This window comes from Thunnus maccoyii, chromosome 6, assembly GCF_910596095.1.
Source record: "Thunnus maccoyii chromosome 6, fThuMac1.1, whole genome shotgun sequence".
NCBI classification, from domain to species: Eukaryota; Metazoa; Chordata; class Actinopteri; order Scombriformes; family Scombridae; genus Thunnus; species Thunnus maccoyii.
The window spans coordinates 26,379,909-26,396,477 of NC_056538.1; the positions used below are offsets into that span (position 1 = coordinate 26,379,909).

Sequence of the window (16,569 nt, forward strand, 5' to 3'; positions counted from 1 at the left end):
CTCCTGATGACCCCTCAAGGTGAACTCTTGTATGGCTGTCCATCCCATGAATACTAAATATGGCTGAATTAAACATTTTCTCCCTTCTCACTACTATTTAATCAGTTGTCTTACTAAGCTGTCTGTCTGGAGTAATCCCGGAGGCTCACCATCACACTGACTGGCATCATAAAGATGACTGGCACGCTACTCTGGAAGTATTCAAGCTTTAGCAATCCCAGTGGTCCTTTCCCTCTTTTTGTATGCACTCTTTTAGCAGCTACAGCCCTATAAATCAAGAGAAGTTCAAGAGAAGAGAAGCAGAAGCTTGGTTATGTGCTTGCAATGTGTTATGTCATCTCTTGACTGATTCTCAAGTATGATTTCTCTTTGCAAAGTGCTTTAATACATATCTTTAATAGGTTTTAGGTTCTGTGTTTGTAATCAGATCACAGATTTATTTTCTTCATTTCAAACATTTTCACAGTAATTGAAGAGAAAACATCACTGTATTTTGTCCTTTTTGGTGGTTCTGGCAACACCCATGTCAACTAAGGGTCATAATGATTGTATTTTCATAGTACAGATCCTAAAGTGCTATTTAAAGTTAAATATGTAATATCAGCTGTTTGAGTAATAGGCCTTGCATTGTCTGCAGTGTGTCAAAGGAAGAGAAACTTGACTTCATGCGTAGTTATACTCATAAACAAACTACAATTGTGTTTCCCAATCAACAACAACAGTGGTTGCTTGTTGTGTAAAATTTGAATATTTCTCACTTTGATGCCCCCAATCATAGTATAAAGGAAGGCACTGTGGCAAACAGACTTTTAAATATTTAGATAAAATACTTAGTTAAAATATTTTGCAGCTTGTGACACAATGAATTTAAATTTATATGGCATGTTCCAGGACTACTGCCCAAATTTTGACAACTGGAGAATCCTTCTGTGTTCCCAGAGCTCCCGACTTCCTTCCACATCGTAGTTTGAACAAAAGGGTTAATGATTGTTCAATTTTGTTAAACTTATCCATACCTAAATGAGGTAGTCTTGAAATCTAAAAGCAAGAAACACACAAGGCAAGAGAAATATTTAACTGTCTACATGTGAGATACTGTATATGTACAGAATATATATGATTATTATATTGATGCAATAGATAACAGTGCAGAAAACAAATGACAGTGCATTGAGCTGAAGTGTAAATTGTGTTATTGATGCTATTTTAACCCAGAAGCAATTAAACCTGATGTCGCACTATTCCATCACCATATACTGAAAAAAGGACACATCCAGAGGAGGGAGAGGAAGACCTTGATGATAATGAGGCTGATGCCAACACCTCATGTCCACCCACATCCAGACAGCTGGCATCCTGCAGGCACGGCAGTTTGTCAGAACCTTTTCAATACAATGTTTACACAATTAATACTCTGTTTGCATTAGATAGGGTTCGTTATTTTAGCAAAAAGAAAATTAAAAAGAAATTCCCATAATAGAATACACTTGAGAAAGGATGTTGTTGATCATTATGGTCATTAAATATGTTAACTTTCTTGCTTTAGCACAGTATCCAGTTGAGGATTTTGATAATAAATGACAAACTATGCTCCAAACTACAGTAGCAAAGTTAATGACGGTGGTTACAAATGTTTGTTTGAACTACGGTTTTCAGGAACTCAGTGACACCTACATATAGTTCTACCAGCAGAACATAGTAAGTTGGGCATTGTTGCTTTTAGGGAAAGGTTCATTTAAATTGCCATCTAAATGTGCATCAGGTATTTATTTAGCAGTTCATTTAGCAATAGAATGATTTTTAGAGACAGTGAAATAGTGTCTCATCATCTTTCTCAAAAATGGTGGCTTGTTATCTGCTGATTAACTGGCTAATTACACTCTGGCCACTACAGCGTGTCTCCTCCACATTAAATATGATACATTTTCTGTGTGAGCGTATACACTTACCTGTGTTTCCATTATGCACATTAGCTGAAACTGGCAAATCCTTACAGAACTTTAACAGATTGAACAGCTCTGAAAAAAGCATTAAAAATTATATTTTGAATATCATAATCTGTAGGGATGAACACTTTTATTAAGTACAGCACTGTCTTTTCACTATAAAGAAAAAATAATCTCAATCAAACTAATGCTATGATTTTACTATAGCTATCATTTAATTGGAGGAACATCAGTCTCTAACTCGCTAATATTCCAACTTTAATTAAGTCTCCGGTGAGTTCCTTGGAAGAATCTCAAGTGAAAGTGCTCAAATCCAAACAGATGGCTCACTATTTATTGCACACCTTATGCCACAGGTACTAGCTTTTTTTCCCCCAAAACACTACCCAAGACAAGGCTTCCCTTTATGTACTCTCCTGGGCCTGCACAATTCAAAATTCAGCCAAACAATACAGAAAAGTTTGTTTTAATTAGATCTAAAAATACAATATAGAATAAATCAAATGGCAGACATACAATCCCAGGGCTGCCTATTTAAAGATGCACCACAGAGAATGTGAGTCAGTGTGGATGAATAGGTTTAAAATACAGTGGGTACCCCTGTTTCAGTCATCAATCCATGGGCCTGCAAGTGGCCTGATTCGTACGGCGGAGCTGCTGCCTCACAAAGTGGAAGCCCTCATGCAGCAAACAAGGGAATTGTATCTGACTGTACACATTCATCTAGACTAATGGCATGGTGATGCATCCAGGGGGATACACAAGCTCATGTTCTTTGTTCCAGATCATTTGACTCCTTCTAACTTCCACTCGGCCCTGTCACAAGTGGAAGTGTGAGTGATCTGTTTAATCTCATCAAATATGATTAGGCAAAACACATCTCAAGATAATACCCTTCAGCCCTCAGATTCAGCAGCGATACAGATGAGGCGTGAATGTTGCAGCTATAAGTCAAAAGGGGGCTGCGTAAGACTTGGCTGTATCCCACCTTTATTAGCTTTATGTGAAATATATATTATATATATATAATATAATATTTAAAGATAAATAAAAGTAAGAAAACATTTGGACAATGATGTTCCAGTAGTATACTTGGCATCATCATGAGATATTTTTTCTGCAATTACTTCATGTCCAAGGTAGCAGCAGTGTTGTAAACATGCAGTTATTATTCTTCCTAAATCTCTATTAGAATGAGCTGTCAATCAAAGACAAAACCATTTACACAAACAATGCAACCTCAAGCTTCTAAGGGTAACAATAATAGACTCCCAACTCAAGGTTCTGAAAAAGAAAGGAGGGATATTGAAAAATTGTGAATTTCATCTTCTACTGTTTGCTCTTTGCACCTCATCTTTCGGTGCAGAGCAATGATTACAAGTAAACCCAAAATATTTGTCCTGCATGGCAGGTAATATAAAAGATGACACAGTATGGGCAGAATAAAAAACGCAGTTGGATTTTTCCAGTTGGGAACGTTATAATTATTGTTATCGGTGTGTATACATTATTGACTCAAGGTTTGGGTGAATCATGGAGTTACCTTGCCATGTCACTAATACCTATTAATCTGTAATTAAAAACATGATCCAGAGGACAAACATTTCTTCATCACATCTGTTTAGCATTCTGCATTTGCTTTGCAATCCCTATCCATCTTTGAAATCCTTTTATCCTTTTACTTCCTCAGTAAATCGCCCACTGCATTACACAAGGCAATTTACATGCTTGGATAGTGAAAACAAGTGGAATAACTGTTATTTCTGCATAAAACGTTGTGCTGTTAATCCAAAAGAAGGACCACTATTTGTGTCAGGGTTGGAGGGCTTTTCATGCGCAATCTTGCCATGGCTCCTCCAGTTGTCACTAATCTACAGCAGAACTGTAGGATGAAAAAGAAAAAAAAAACAGACTGTGTTTACAACAGTCTGGTCCAAGTTGCTTTAAAAACTTTACTTTAATACTGAAATCTTTATGCTGAGACTCGAACAAATCGAGTTCTCAAGAAGTAGCATGCCAAGTCTGACTGATTTAATTTTACAGGATGAGAAATACAACTGCTAGAACAATTAGCTCAAGAATTAATGTTCAGCACTGCAAAATCTGAATTGTGCTGTAGACCTAATATGTTTAAGTGTAATAATGTTTTTTAAGATATCACTTCATCCCTGAAGGATTTTGTCAGAGACTTCTGTGCTGCTATGATAAGAGCTTATTGTGAGCTGGAGGACTGATATGGACCCTGCCTACAGGGTACAGTGGGGATCAGTTTCTTCAGTTTAGTAAGACTTAGAAGGTCTCCTCAGAGGTCATGCTGTGATTGTTACATTGCCCAGGGTATGGTTCTCACATTTCAAGGGTAAAGAGAAAATCCATTTTCCAACTCACTATTTACGATTGCACATGAATGTTTCCCTCCTCGATATCCAATTACAAAATTATGATGGATTCTTAGCATTATTTTCTGCAAGGCATTATTCAAGACAGTCTATCTCAATTTACATGGCTTAACGAAGCACTGAGCTTTTAATAACGCGAAGGAGTGTGATACTGGAAGCTGATGTTTATTTGAACTGGCTGGGCTTTTGGTGGTAATGATTATGAAGTGAGCATTGGGAACCGTCTCAGTGAGAGGTGAGGGGAAGCGAGGCGTTGTGTGAAGCAGGCAGATGGTTGGCCGGACAGTGTGTTGATAATGGCAACATTAGTCTGCTGGGAAGCAACATTATGCTCAAGGTCAATGGGAGCTGAAGAATGGAGGATCATAATGACTCAGGCCTTGTGTCCTGGAACGAGATCTCCCTTTAAGGATGTTGAGATATTTAATATGAGCTCAGTAATCTGCACAAGGTTATTATATCCATCCTCAAATTTCAAAAGGTTCATCTGTGTCACTGAAGCAGTAATAATGGACTATAAACTTTGCTTTGTTTTATTTTTCTAAATTGGTAGGGTGTACTGTACATGTAGTATCCAGATTACTACTTTAAGTTTGATGAGGTGTGATTAGATAATGTGAATATAATACATATTTGCATATCATTTTCCTAGAACACTTTCATCTTGAATTTTCCCATATGCCTCTCATATATTCCTGGTATTTTCATAAGCACAATACTATTTAAGTCTTTATACATTATTTATATGCGTACTAAGCACATATTCATCCTCCAGTAATCCATATTTATGTAATTAAGGAGACATGACTGTTAGTAATACCTGTATCAATCTATAAATTAGTGATTCTCTTTCATATTTCCCACCAACACAAAGAACATTTTAAACTCCATTGTTGCTACTCTATGCTACTGCTTCATCCTTTCTTCTTCATGTTTATTCTTATTTTATTATCTATTCAGTATGTTTATCCCATTTGTCTTTTTCCCTATTAGATGCTATACCTAAGGTATTTGCTTTTTAATGACCTCTTTTCCCCCCAGGGATCAATAAAGTTTCATCTCAAGCATTATCATTTCACTTCCAATTAAAGCAATCAGCTCCTGACACTAAAGAAAGCATCATTGACCATAATGTCAAATCACAAAGTTGTTTGCCTCACTCATCCTACTTCCTACTTCCTCTCTCTAGTTTGTTAAAACAAGGGCAACAGCAGCCTGCTGTGCTAACATCTGCGAGTAGTTTCATGAAGCCACTTCAAGCATATCGAACTGAGCTCCGGTGAGATGGGCGTAGAGTTCACGGAGACTCTAGTCTTCTTTTTGTCACCCTGTATTAATGCACAAATCATAAGCAGAGCCAGCCCTCGGGCCATCTTCCTGAGGAGCTTCATGGTTTTTTAATCTTTCTACAAGTTAGACTCTTTGCATATATTATTAATATTAAAGACTGAGTAATACTCAACAGTTGCATGGAATAACAATTACAGTGCAGCTTTGGTCAAAGCGCTGTCCATCAACAGGCTCCTCTTTATATAACAATAGATATGTGGATACTGGATAGTAACTGATATTGTGACTGTGGGTAATAGCACTGTAATTCAAAAGCACAAAGCATTACTCATGAGTTCATTTCAAGGCAGTCACAACAAAATGGCAGCTTTCAACTTGTTCATATTTTAATCCGCACTTTGTCTCTCTTTTTCTTTTCTTTTAATTTTTTTTTTTTTACAGTGGCATAGTTGAAAAAATGAATATTCAATACTGAGAAAAAAGCAAACCTCACACATCCCCCATAAAAAGCAAATTAATTACAGCGATTAAAACTTTATACAAAATGAGTTATTTATAGCATCATACTGAACTAACAAAATAACATGTATGAGCATTGGCAATGTGGTTCGATATCTTTGATACAGTGACTATATACAGTGAGGGGATGTTTGATTCACCAATGCCTCAACATGTCATTAGTACTGTTTGCAGCAAACTCAAAGGCCATAACGGTGATCCTTGTATTGTTTTTTTTATGAGAAGTTACAGAATTAAAAAATGGAAAAGTTAATGTCAGACAACTACTTTAGTAATAACAGCAATAATATCAATCAATGTAGTATTATATAATAAATGTCAGTCAATCATAATAATAAATACATATATTTTGACCAGATTTTTTTTTCTTTTTAATTTTAAGCAATTCATTAGAATCCCTGTTTGAAGAAATCTTCAAAAGTGTGAAAACAATTTCATCAAAGTGACGAAAACTGATATGACCTGAAATTAAAAGCTATAACCAGTGTTTTTCCCTTTACTAAAATTGAAAACTTAAAGATAATTTACATGCCTTCTGGCAAAACAAGCTCTTGTTTGCCATGGATAAATGAAAAAAAAAAAGTGGAATACTTTAAATACTGTATATGCTCATATACAAATTGTAATGTGTCAGGGATCCCAAGATTCAACAATATTGTTCACCAATATTCACGTTAGCAAAGTATTTTACAGCAATATCCACACATTGAGCATAGTTGTTCAATAAAAGTCAACATAAATAATGAACCACACAAGGTTCCACTCATTCAGTTTGGATCTTACATCACATTGCCAACAAAAAATTAAAATTCTTCATCCATGACAATAACTGCAAGTGTACTGAAATCTTCATCATGTATCTGACACCATCTCTCCATCTAGACTCATATTGAATCCTGAGACAAGAATCAGTTGATGTGTTTTCCCTCCTTGTTAGTCCTCAGACTTTGTGCTTTAATTTTCTAACTTGTTCTCTGTTGGTAAAAATCAACCAGAGCAGAAACCGAAAATAAATGAATGCAGAAATATACAGATCGTGCTAAGAGGGAGTTGATTTCATCTAGAGACAATCACATAGATTGTGCTTCTATGTTTTGTTTTGTCAAAGTTTCAGGTCTGCTTTGTTTTTTTAATGCAGTATGGCTGTGGTGGGGTAAACTCCAGGCAACATCCAAGACCACTGTTTAAACCCTAAAAAGATTCCTCTGATGTCAATGTTTAATAAACTGATATATTAAACATATTCTGCCCTTAAAGTAGTTGCTTTAAGAGCAGAACAGTTTGAAAAGCTAAGACTTGATTCTGACTTGAAGCACATTTCATGTTGCTTCATGATTTTAAAAAGTTGTACAACAGTTAAAGTAAGAGATAGTAGAAAAAAAAGTTAATGCAAGCAATGGAAGAAAAGCAGAAAAATGTACAGCATTTAGGCACCATAAAACTGAAACTGAAATAATCCAAAATTGTACATGGTTCATACTGATTACAAAAGGAGAAGGCTATATCGTCAGCAAATGCTTTGAAAACAAGCATATCCAAGCATGAGCTTTCTGGAGAAGACAAAAGAATAATAAGTAAAGTAAAACACATCATGTAGTGACACTGAGGCAGCTTAAAATTGCATGTCTGCTGTCAAAAGTTGTCATGAAACAAAGCAAAAAGTCTAAATAAAGTACTCTTTCTTTTCCTCTGCATGCACATGGTTTCCCTCAGCGTTGATGATGGCTGTGTCTGCATCAGGGGCGTCCTCTGCTCCTTTGGCCTCATGTGTTAGATATGTCCCTGTAGACACACAGAGCCACAGCAAGTTATTCACCTGCTGAAAAGCGCTAAGACATATACAGTACATTTACTCCAAGCAAGAAAATTGTTATTCAAGGCAGCTCGAGTGACCTCTCTTACCTTTATGTCTGGCCAGATATCGTCCGAGAACTATTATCAAACACAAGGTGATAAAGACCACAACTGCAACAACGCCACCGATTAAAGCATGGTCAGGTCCCTGTTGTCCTAAAGCATTAGGATCTGAACCGACAGAGAGAGAGCAAGTGAGAGAGAGAGAAAGAGAGAGAGATAGAGAGAGAGAGAGAGAGAGAGAGATAGAGAGAGAGAGAGAGAGAGAGAGAGAGAGAGATGGAGTGGATAATTTTAGAAGATAATATTAACACCTGCAAGATGATTTGCTGCTGTCTCATGCAGCTGTGGACATTTTTTAAACAGCAATGAAAAATCCAGATGTAGCTTTTACTCTCGTAAACAAAGGACAACAGTCCCAAATGAGCTTCTGCCGTATTTAGAGCAACCTGACATTGCTGCTTTGATATGGAGCACAAAAAAATCACATGAGCATAAAAAAAAAAAAAAAAGATTAAATAAATAAATAAATAAATAATAAATACATTTTGGTGATGAAAAAGTACATAATTAAATTAATGTCTTGAATGTATTTCTACATTTCCATACATCAACTTTTATGTAGGATAGTTCTGTATTTATTCAGTCATTTATTTATTTATTTATTTCTGTATTTCTTCTTTTATTTATTTCTGTATTTCTGTGTCTGTATGTTAATTGAGTGGGTGGTCCTTACATCAGTCTAAAGCAGGATTGGTCAGCTGGGCGAACCAGCCAGAAGCAAACGATTCTTATCAAATCATCATTGTACAAGCAAGATATGCTAACCCTCTATTAACTACAAGGACAGACTGTATATAAAGATGGACGACGCGTCTCGACTTCCTACTGCTATGCAAAGTGAAGCCAAAATATCGCATTTACGACATGTATGTATTACAGGAGCTGTCATGGTGCTCATATGAAGGCGTTTGCAACCAGACTCTGCAGTAGAGTCGGGAGAGTGGGATTCAGCCCCTCAACTTGACTGACAGCCCCCCACCACCGAGCCGAGTGAACCAAGTAGCCATGATGGAGGTAAACCAGCTGGTAACTAGCAGCTACAGCCGTAACAATGATTACATTCGGTGCAGCCGCACTGTATGTGACCAATTCATATAAACTTGCATCCATCCTGCCCTGCCAGTCGCACAGCCGGTACACACAGCTGTTCAGGAAGTCGCTGGTGCTAACATTAGCATTAGTGATTAGCATGTGTAATTCACAGTCTCTGTGTTAACAGACCACGTTAATGGCCATTTTAAATCAGTAAAGTCTATGAAATGTTTAGTTTATGTTCATCCACCACAGCAGTTCATTCAGTTTTTTTTAATAACATTTTACTGTGTCATGAAGGTAAGTTAATGCTTTTTGTGTTTTATGGGTGTATAAGAGTGAGAATATTGCTAGAATACAGACAGTTAGCCAGCCAAGTTAAACCTGTGAGTCTGTAGAGATGTAGGCTGGAAAGCGAGGTTTATTGTATTTCCTAGCTGACAGATTTAAGGGTAACAGGGCCAGTTAGACTGCCAAGGTCATCCAGTAAACACAGTTAAAGGTGTAATGAGATGTTTTCAATTAGTTTAACTGAAACATCTATGGAACATAATTATTCATGCAGATGAGAAAATGTGTTTATAATTGTGTATGCTCCATATTGTTTACGTATTGTGTCGAAAATGTTGTGGTGCAGGTGCAGTTTACACATGTAGATGTTTGTAGCATTGTGTATGGGATGTTTAAAGTAAGTGAAATCCATTGAGAAGTCTGAAGCAAGCCTGTAAAAGTGGAAGTTATTACAATGAAGTTCAGAGATAGTAGAGCTGATGCAAGCTGAGCGAACGCCACAATGATATGAGTAACGTACTGACTACTGTTTTAAATATGTTTTGCACAGGTAACCCCTGTGAATAAATGTGCTGCACCAGTTTGGACCCAGAGCTTCATTCTGAACCTAAACACACTCAGGCGAACTGGCTAAGATTTAGTGTTAGCTAATCCCAGTTTGCTAGTAAGTAACTGCTTGTTTGTAACTCATACATGTCTGCCTTTTTGTCTCACAGTAACATTTTTTATGTCCAGCAGTTTACTCTCAATTCACATCCATCAATGTTATACAATCCACCAGATAAGTATAGCTTCCTAAAAAATAGAAAATTTTTCAGGATTTTTTTTTCAATTCTTAAATGTTTGACTGCAATTCGACTCTTACTGTTGATAACCAGTGATATAACTGAACAATAGTTAAGATCCACTCCACGGCTGCTGGATATTAGTGTAAGTCTTCATATGCTCCTTTTGTAAAACAAAGTTTTATTCTCTGATGTGGTGTTTTTGCTTCATATTATACACAACCTCTACTTAAGTGTTGTGCTGTGTTGTTAATGTGACATATAGAACTTATAGTACAGTTCTGGATAAACATGGTTGCACAAGACCTGAACATAAATTATTTGCAACAGTCTACTGAAAATGATCTATGATCTGAATACTGTTTGTGTTACCAAGTGTCCACATCAACCAAAAATGTAATATTAATCCATGATGACAAGTCTACTGGCCTTGTATTACTTTAGCTTTAATGTTGTTACTGTACATTACATTCAAACAATTATATGTGTAAAATGGTGTAAACCTTTCACATTATACTAGGAAAAGAAGAGAGGAATCACAGCCAGATCTGCTCAGGTAATAAGTACATTAATAAAATATGAATGTTTATAATTTCTCTGAATGTTCAAACATTTGTCTATCTCTACATTTCTTTCAAAGACTGGCAGAGTGGACATGAACAGTAGAAGGTCTGCTGTCAAGGCTGGGGGTGTCTTCATCTTCTGCACTGTACTGTGGCACAGACTGCTTCTGTAAATACAATACAATCATGTGTAATGTATTAATTGTATATAGATCAGTTTGAGCTCAATAAGTATAAGTATACTATATGTGACCACTGAAATACAAAAGATAACTAACTTTGCTCCTTTGTTCTCTATGATTATTATTGTCACTTCGCAATAAACTAAAGTTCAGAAAATTATTGTTCTTCACACTGAACAGATGCTTCATCACTGTCTGTCCTTTGACTGTCTAAGTTAGTTTATATGTTAATTACGGAGCTTTTCAAGAACTATGGCTGGCTGATAATTTTAATACTTACATTAAAGGGGGCCTATTATGTTTTTCCTTATTTTCAGTCATATAGAATGTTACAATGTTGGATGTTCATATTAAACATGGCAAGGTATCAAATAATGAAGTAAACGTATGTAGAAGTAATCCCTGTAAGCAAAAAGCACCAGCTTCAGATTGCTGTGAACGCTCGGTTTCCATCAAGAAATTCGCCATGAGCCGATGTCGGCTCGTGATGTATTTCTTTATATGGAAATCTGCTCCACGCACAGCATGCCAGTTCACTGCTCCACTACACTAACATTATGGCATTTTTCCATTGTTAAGGGGGTAGTCACGCCAAGCCATGACTCAAGTTGAGCTGGTACATTGTGTGTGTTTTTTCCATTAAACAGCAGGACAAAGTAAAATAAGTTGTTTACTTGTTGGAGGTGTGCTAGTTGTCTGCAGCTCTTCATCAAATATCATCATCACTGTAGCTGTTTCAGCTTGTGCTATGTACTATTATTTCTAACTGATCCACTGAACAAAAAGCTCCAAATATCTCCAAATATTGTGGTGTAGAACTGTTTTTATTGAATAATAACACTGCTAATGAATCTCTGCTAATTCAGTGATGAACATGTTTCATTTCCTATAGTCCTCACAATAAAGGTCTTTTATTTAATCATTTAAAAACTTTTAATATGAATCAGCAACAGCAGGAAATGTTGGGTTTTCATCAGCAGTAACTTAACACAACTCTGATACAGCTGCCCAACAAGCTTCCTGAAGCTGGCCAATCAAGTGTGCGCTCATCGCGAGGGAGGCCTCAAAGAGACAGGAGCTAAGACTGCCTGTTAAGAAACAGAGGCTGAACTGAGGGACTGCATAAAGGGCCAGTATAAGATACATAAGGAGTTTTTGAACTATGAATCATGAAAATGTACTATAGTGGAGTCCTACGGAGCTTTTTCCCTATCTTTATTCAAGAGCGTGGTATATCAATTTGAGAGCATAGTTTATTGATTTCACGTTCAAATTTTGTAATTTGTCCCTAAAAACCCTGCCCTTGCACTCAAATAGCCTCTGATTGTGCTTAGATTTGCTCTGTTTCTGCTAAGCAACATTATATTTGAGTGCAAGCACACAGTTTGAGCAGAAACAGAGCAAATCTAAGCGCAAGCAGAGGCTATTTGAGTGTGAGGGCAGGGTTTTGAGGGACAAATTACAAAATTTGAACGTGAAATCAATAAATTATGCTCTCAAATTGATATACCACGCTCTTGAATAAAGATAGGGAAAAAGCTCCATAGAGTCCCACAATAAAAATATAGAGCTGGAAATTAGCATAATAGGTCCCCTTTAAAATACAATTTTGTGTATTAAATACTTATTGACTATGGTCTTGCCAACTCAAAATCTAATTTATAAACAAATAACTGTTGCCCTACCAGGCCGTGAGTTTTACAGTGGGCTAAGCTTAGCTAGCTAACACAGGTTAGCTGACAACAATGATAAACTTACCGAACAAAAAGCAAAGAAGGCCCAACAGTATCTGTAGGAACAGTCAACAGCAGCTCTACGCCAGTTTAAAAATGCTGGTAGTGAATCACAAATGAAGACATATATGAGCATTCTCTTTCAGAAAATGCTGTGGTCATTCGTTTGTCGCTTCAGATAGAGCTTTGAGGGCCACGGTCAAGCCAAGGCAGTAATAGGAGGTCAGTTCAGGACCTCCTACCTTATTAACATACAGACACAGAAATACATAAATAAATAAATGAAGAAATGTAGAAATACATAAATAAATAAACAAATAAATGAATAAATGTAGAAAAAAAGAAATGTAGAAATGCATAAATAAATGTAGAAATACAGAAATAGTCTAAATAAAAGATTATTTGTGGAAATGTAGAAAAGAAATCCAAGACATTAATTTAATTATGTCCTTTTACATTACCAAAATCTCTTTATTTTTTATTTATGTATTCAATCGTTTATTTCTGCATTTATTTATTTACGCTTATGTCATTTTTTGTGCTCCATACTTTGAAGTACATGAATTGAGGTATAAAAGAAGTAATCCTAGGAAATAGCACAAATCTCTGCACAATTCAACATGGCATTAGCAAAGCAACATGCTGCAAGAAAGCTGAAGTCTAGCTTTGAGTGATGTTTTAGGTTTTTGCCAAAGCATTGACTGACACTATCATTTGTTTTCTCCTTGCACACTGCCACTTACTGCTGCTAAGGAACAGGTTTAAAAAAGAAAAGAAAGAAGTGTTATTTAATGCGAGGCATCCTCCGGGCAGAGAGCGTGCTGAAGGTTTCCCAGGCAGGAGCATGCCTTTGTGTCTGTCCTGTAATAAACTGTAAGTGGCTGTGTCTTTACTGTGCACCTCGTGTGCTCTCATTATCTCAAGCTGATGAATGGCTATGGCTTGTGCTCAGCTTTGCAAAGTGACCCTGGGAAATGACGACGGGGATGTTCCTACAAACCTTGTTATACTCCTCCGTTAAGGGAATGCAACCCTCATTTTCAGAAACCCCAAAGTGTAAAACGTTAAAAAAAAACAACATGAATTTGTGAAACATGCAGTTCATTTAACTCCATGCAGATTAGAACCACCACAGTTGTTTTATCAGGGACTCACAGGCAGGCACTTCAGACTTTTAAGCAATAACTGTTTTGGTTGAACAACAGTTGAACAGTTGAATTAACTCAACTTTGGTTGAATGTCGATGGATATAATGATCTGTGCAGGTGATTCCACTGTCAACAAGGGGCATAAGCAATTTTCATATCACACTCAGTTGGTGCACAGTGCTCACAGAATTGAGACGAGCTGAATTGCTCTTGCTGCATGGCGTCTGAACTTGTCGGCTGAATGCTACTTGCCAGTTATGCTTCCACTTTATAGAGTGAGTAAATGACTATTAAGTATTCATTCTTGTCCAACCAGATTTTTGAGCTTTGAATCACACGTAAATACACTGTTTATTATTATATCAATCCTGGCGTAAACTGCAGAAAAGCAGAATTTACAACCAAAACGGTTGCAAAAATGAGAGCATCTTTCTTGAAAGACTGAGATAATACACTACTCACACTGTCACAAAAAAGGAAAGCTAAAGACATTTAGGCAGCGCACAAGGACATCAATGACTCAGTCAGCCTTATTTTGTCTTATATGGTGTGTAGTTACATAAATACGACATTAAATGGGAATCCTGATTCCATCCTGTCTCCAACAGCTAACAACAAAGAATTTAAAACTTTATGACAAAATGTATATATAAGAAATAAAATATCCCAAACTAAATAGCTACAGAGGAACAAAGCTAAAGAGATTAAATTAAAAAAAGATTAAATCATGAACTTGACTAAAGAAATGTTGTGAAAAGAAATCTTTCTTATAGTATGTATGTGATCAGAAATGTGAAAGATAAAAAGTTCCCAAAATAATTTTGGACCTCATTTCTGCTGTAATCACAAGATCTGGAATCAAATATTTACACCCTGGCCTAGATAAAATCTCCAGCCCAGCTCCACTCTGATATAGCCATCTATTTCATTTTGCAAAGACAAACCAAACCAGAAACATATTGTGTGATAACTTATGCAGCCTGTGACATGGCTGGAGAGAAAGTGGCACGCGTCAGCAGATTGAGCATCCATGCATGGAGATGGTTTGGCTCATGCTGGGTGGAGGCCGTGATGTGTCCTGACCCAGATCCAGATCCAGCATCACACACTGTAAAGCTGGCTTGCAATGATCGTCTAGTGGGATATTTACCTGTTGTGGGCCCTGGAAAGTCTTTGGCTGTTGCCATGGTTGCAGACAGTGACAGCAGTAAGGGAAGACGAGGGGAACAACACCGTGATAAAAAAGGTGACCAGAAAGTTCAAAGGAAACATGAGAAATTAGCATGGTCTATTTTTTTTTTGAGAATTTACTTCAACAGCATGCAGACGTGACGGAAAACAAAGCTTGCTGTCAGAGCCAAATGCATGCCTAATTGGAGAACCATCCACAAGGACAAGATGAAAAATAAAGGCGGACATATAGATTTTTGGCTATATAAAGGAGTCAGTTCACTCAAATTACAAACAATATGTATTTTCTCACTTATCACTAATTGTATGTGGCCATGCAGTTACTTTTATCTTAAATTGTCCAGCTTTTGAGATAAATGTCTCTGATATTCAATAGACCTATCAACTGAATTTTTTTAGTCACCTATGAAAACATGTTCCTCACCTCTCTTGCAGTAGATGGAGGCAACAATCTCAGAGACAGATATCTCAAACCCTGAGCAAATGAAACCAAAACTAAGTACATAGCTAGATACCATTAGTGGTAAATGAGAAAACATATTATTGGAACCGACCTTTTAATACTGAAAACAAGCAATCCCTTTTGGACTTTTAATGGACTTTCAAACATTCAGCTTTCTGGTAACACATTCACTTACACCTGAGAATTCAACAATTTCTAAATAATGGGTACCACTTTCTGATAAGGCATCCTTTATAAAGGGTTTATAAGCATTAATAACTGGCTTAATTAATATTTAAATAATTTACTGATGATTTATAAATCATTTATAAGCCATTAAAAAGCATAATTTGTGGGTTGTCAGGTTGTGAAAAACCCCTCATTTCTACACCATCATAACATTTGCTTCACCTAATTCTTTAGGAAAACACCTCCAGAGTACTGTTCAACCATTTACCTTCTGGAAAGGGCTGCAGGGCATTCAGGCAGAAATCCATTTATTAACAATTTTTGACACTTATAACTGTAGACTTTAATTATTTTCATTACTGACTACTACTCATTTGTTCGGGGTCATAAACAAAGCCTATCCAGTGTGAATCATAGACTGTAAAAAATATGGACGTAGTCACTGTGACATCACACAATTAGTTTTGAAGCTCAAGGTGGGCGGATCCAGCCGTTGCCATCTTGGCAGTGCCTGACTCTACCTAACTCCTGAGGTGGTCTGAAGGAAGCCTGGTTGCTGAAATAAGCCACCTAGTGGCTAGCGACCTGTCACTCAAAGCTGCCATGTCCTTTATTAAGCATAACTTTATGATAAATAAAATTGAAATGGGTGAGTTATAAAAAAATTCACCCCTGTACAGTTGTCATGAACAGGGAAAGTAGCAGTAGAGGCCAAAACCGTTTTTTGTACCAGGCGGTAAACATGTTTATTTCTGCTGTAAAGTTGGACATTTTAACACGGGGGTCTATGGGGATTGACCTGCTTTTGGAGCCAGCTTCAAGTGGCCATTCGAGGAACTGGCACTAGGCACTTCCGCATTGACTTCATTTTTCAGCCCTGGAGGTTGCTGCTTGGTGTGAAATAATTCTTTATAATTGTTGTTGTGGTAATACTAGACCGGT

The 16,569-nt window shown here is 36.8% G+C and overlaps 1 protein-coding gene and 1 long non-coding RNA gene across 3 annotated transcripts in view; one reads left to right on the forward strand and one right to left on the reverse strand.

Moving 5' to 3' along the window:
• Positions 1-6,517: 6,517 nt before the first annotated feature.
• cadm2b (cell adhesion molecule 2b) overlaps positions 6,518-16,569 on the reverse strand; it is a 161,138-nt gene continuing 151,086 nt past the window's right edge. Inside the window, exons 9-10 of the mRNA XM_042414698.1 lie at positions 8,057-8,179; positions 6,518-7,936 (exon numbers count right to left, since the gene is read on the reverse strand). Coding sequence (XP_042270632.1) covers positions 7,818-7,936; positions 8,057-8,179 — 242 coding nt within the window. The 3' untranslated portion in view covers positions 6,518-7,817. The remainder of the gene's footprint in view (positions 7,937-8,056; positions 8,180-16,569) is intronic.
• On the forward strand, positions 8,862-11,210 carry LOC121899105. 2 transcript variants are annotated; one of them, XR_006096626.1, is made up of 4 exons: positions 8,862-9,085; positions 9,945-10,058; positions 10,700-10,735; positions 10,820-11,210. It is a non-coding gene; the product is annotated as an uncharacterized LOC121899105 (long non-coding RNA). The 2 variants fall into 2 exon arrangements; XR_006096625.1 differs by having other exon boundaries at positions 8,862-10,058.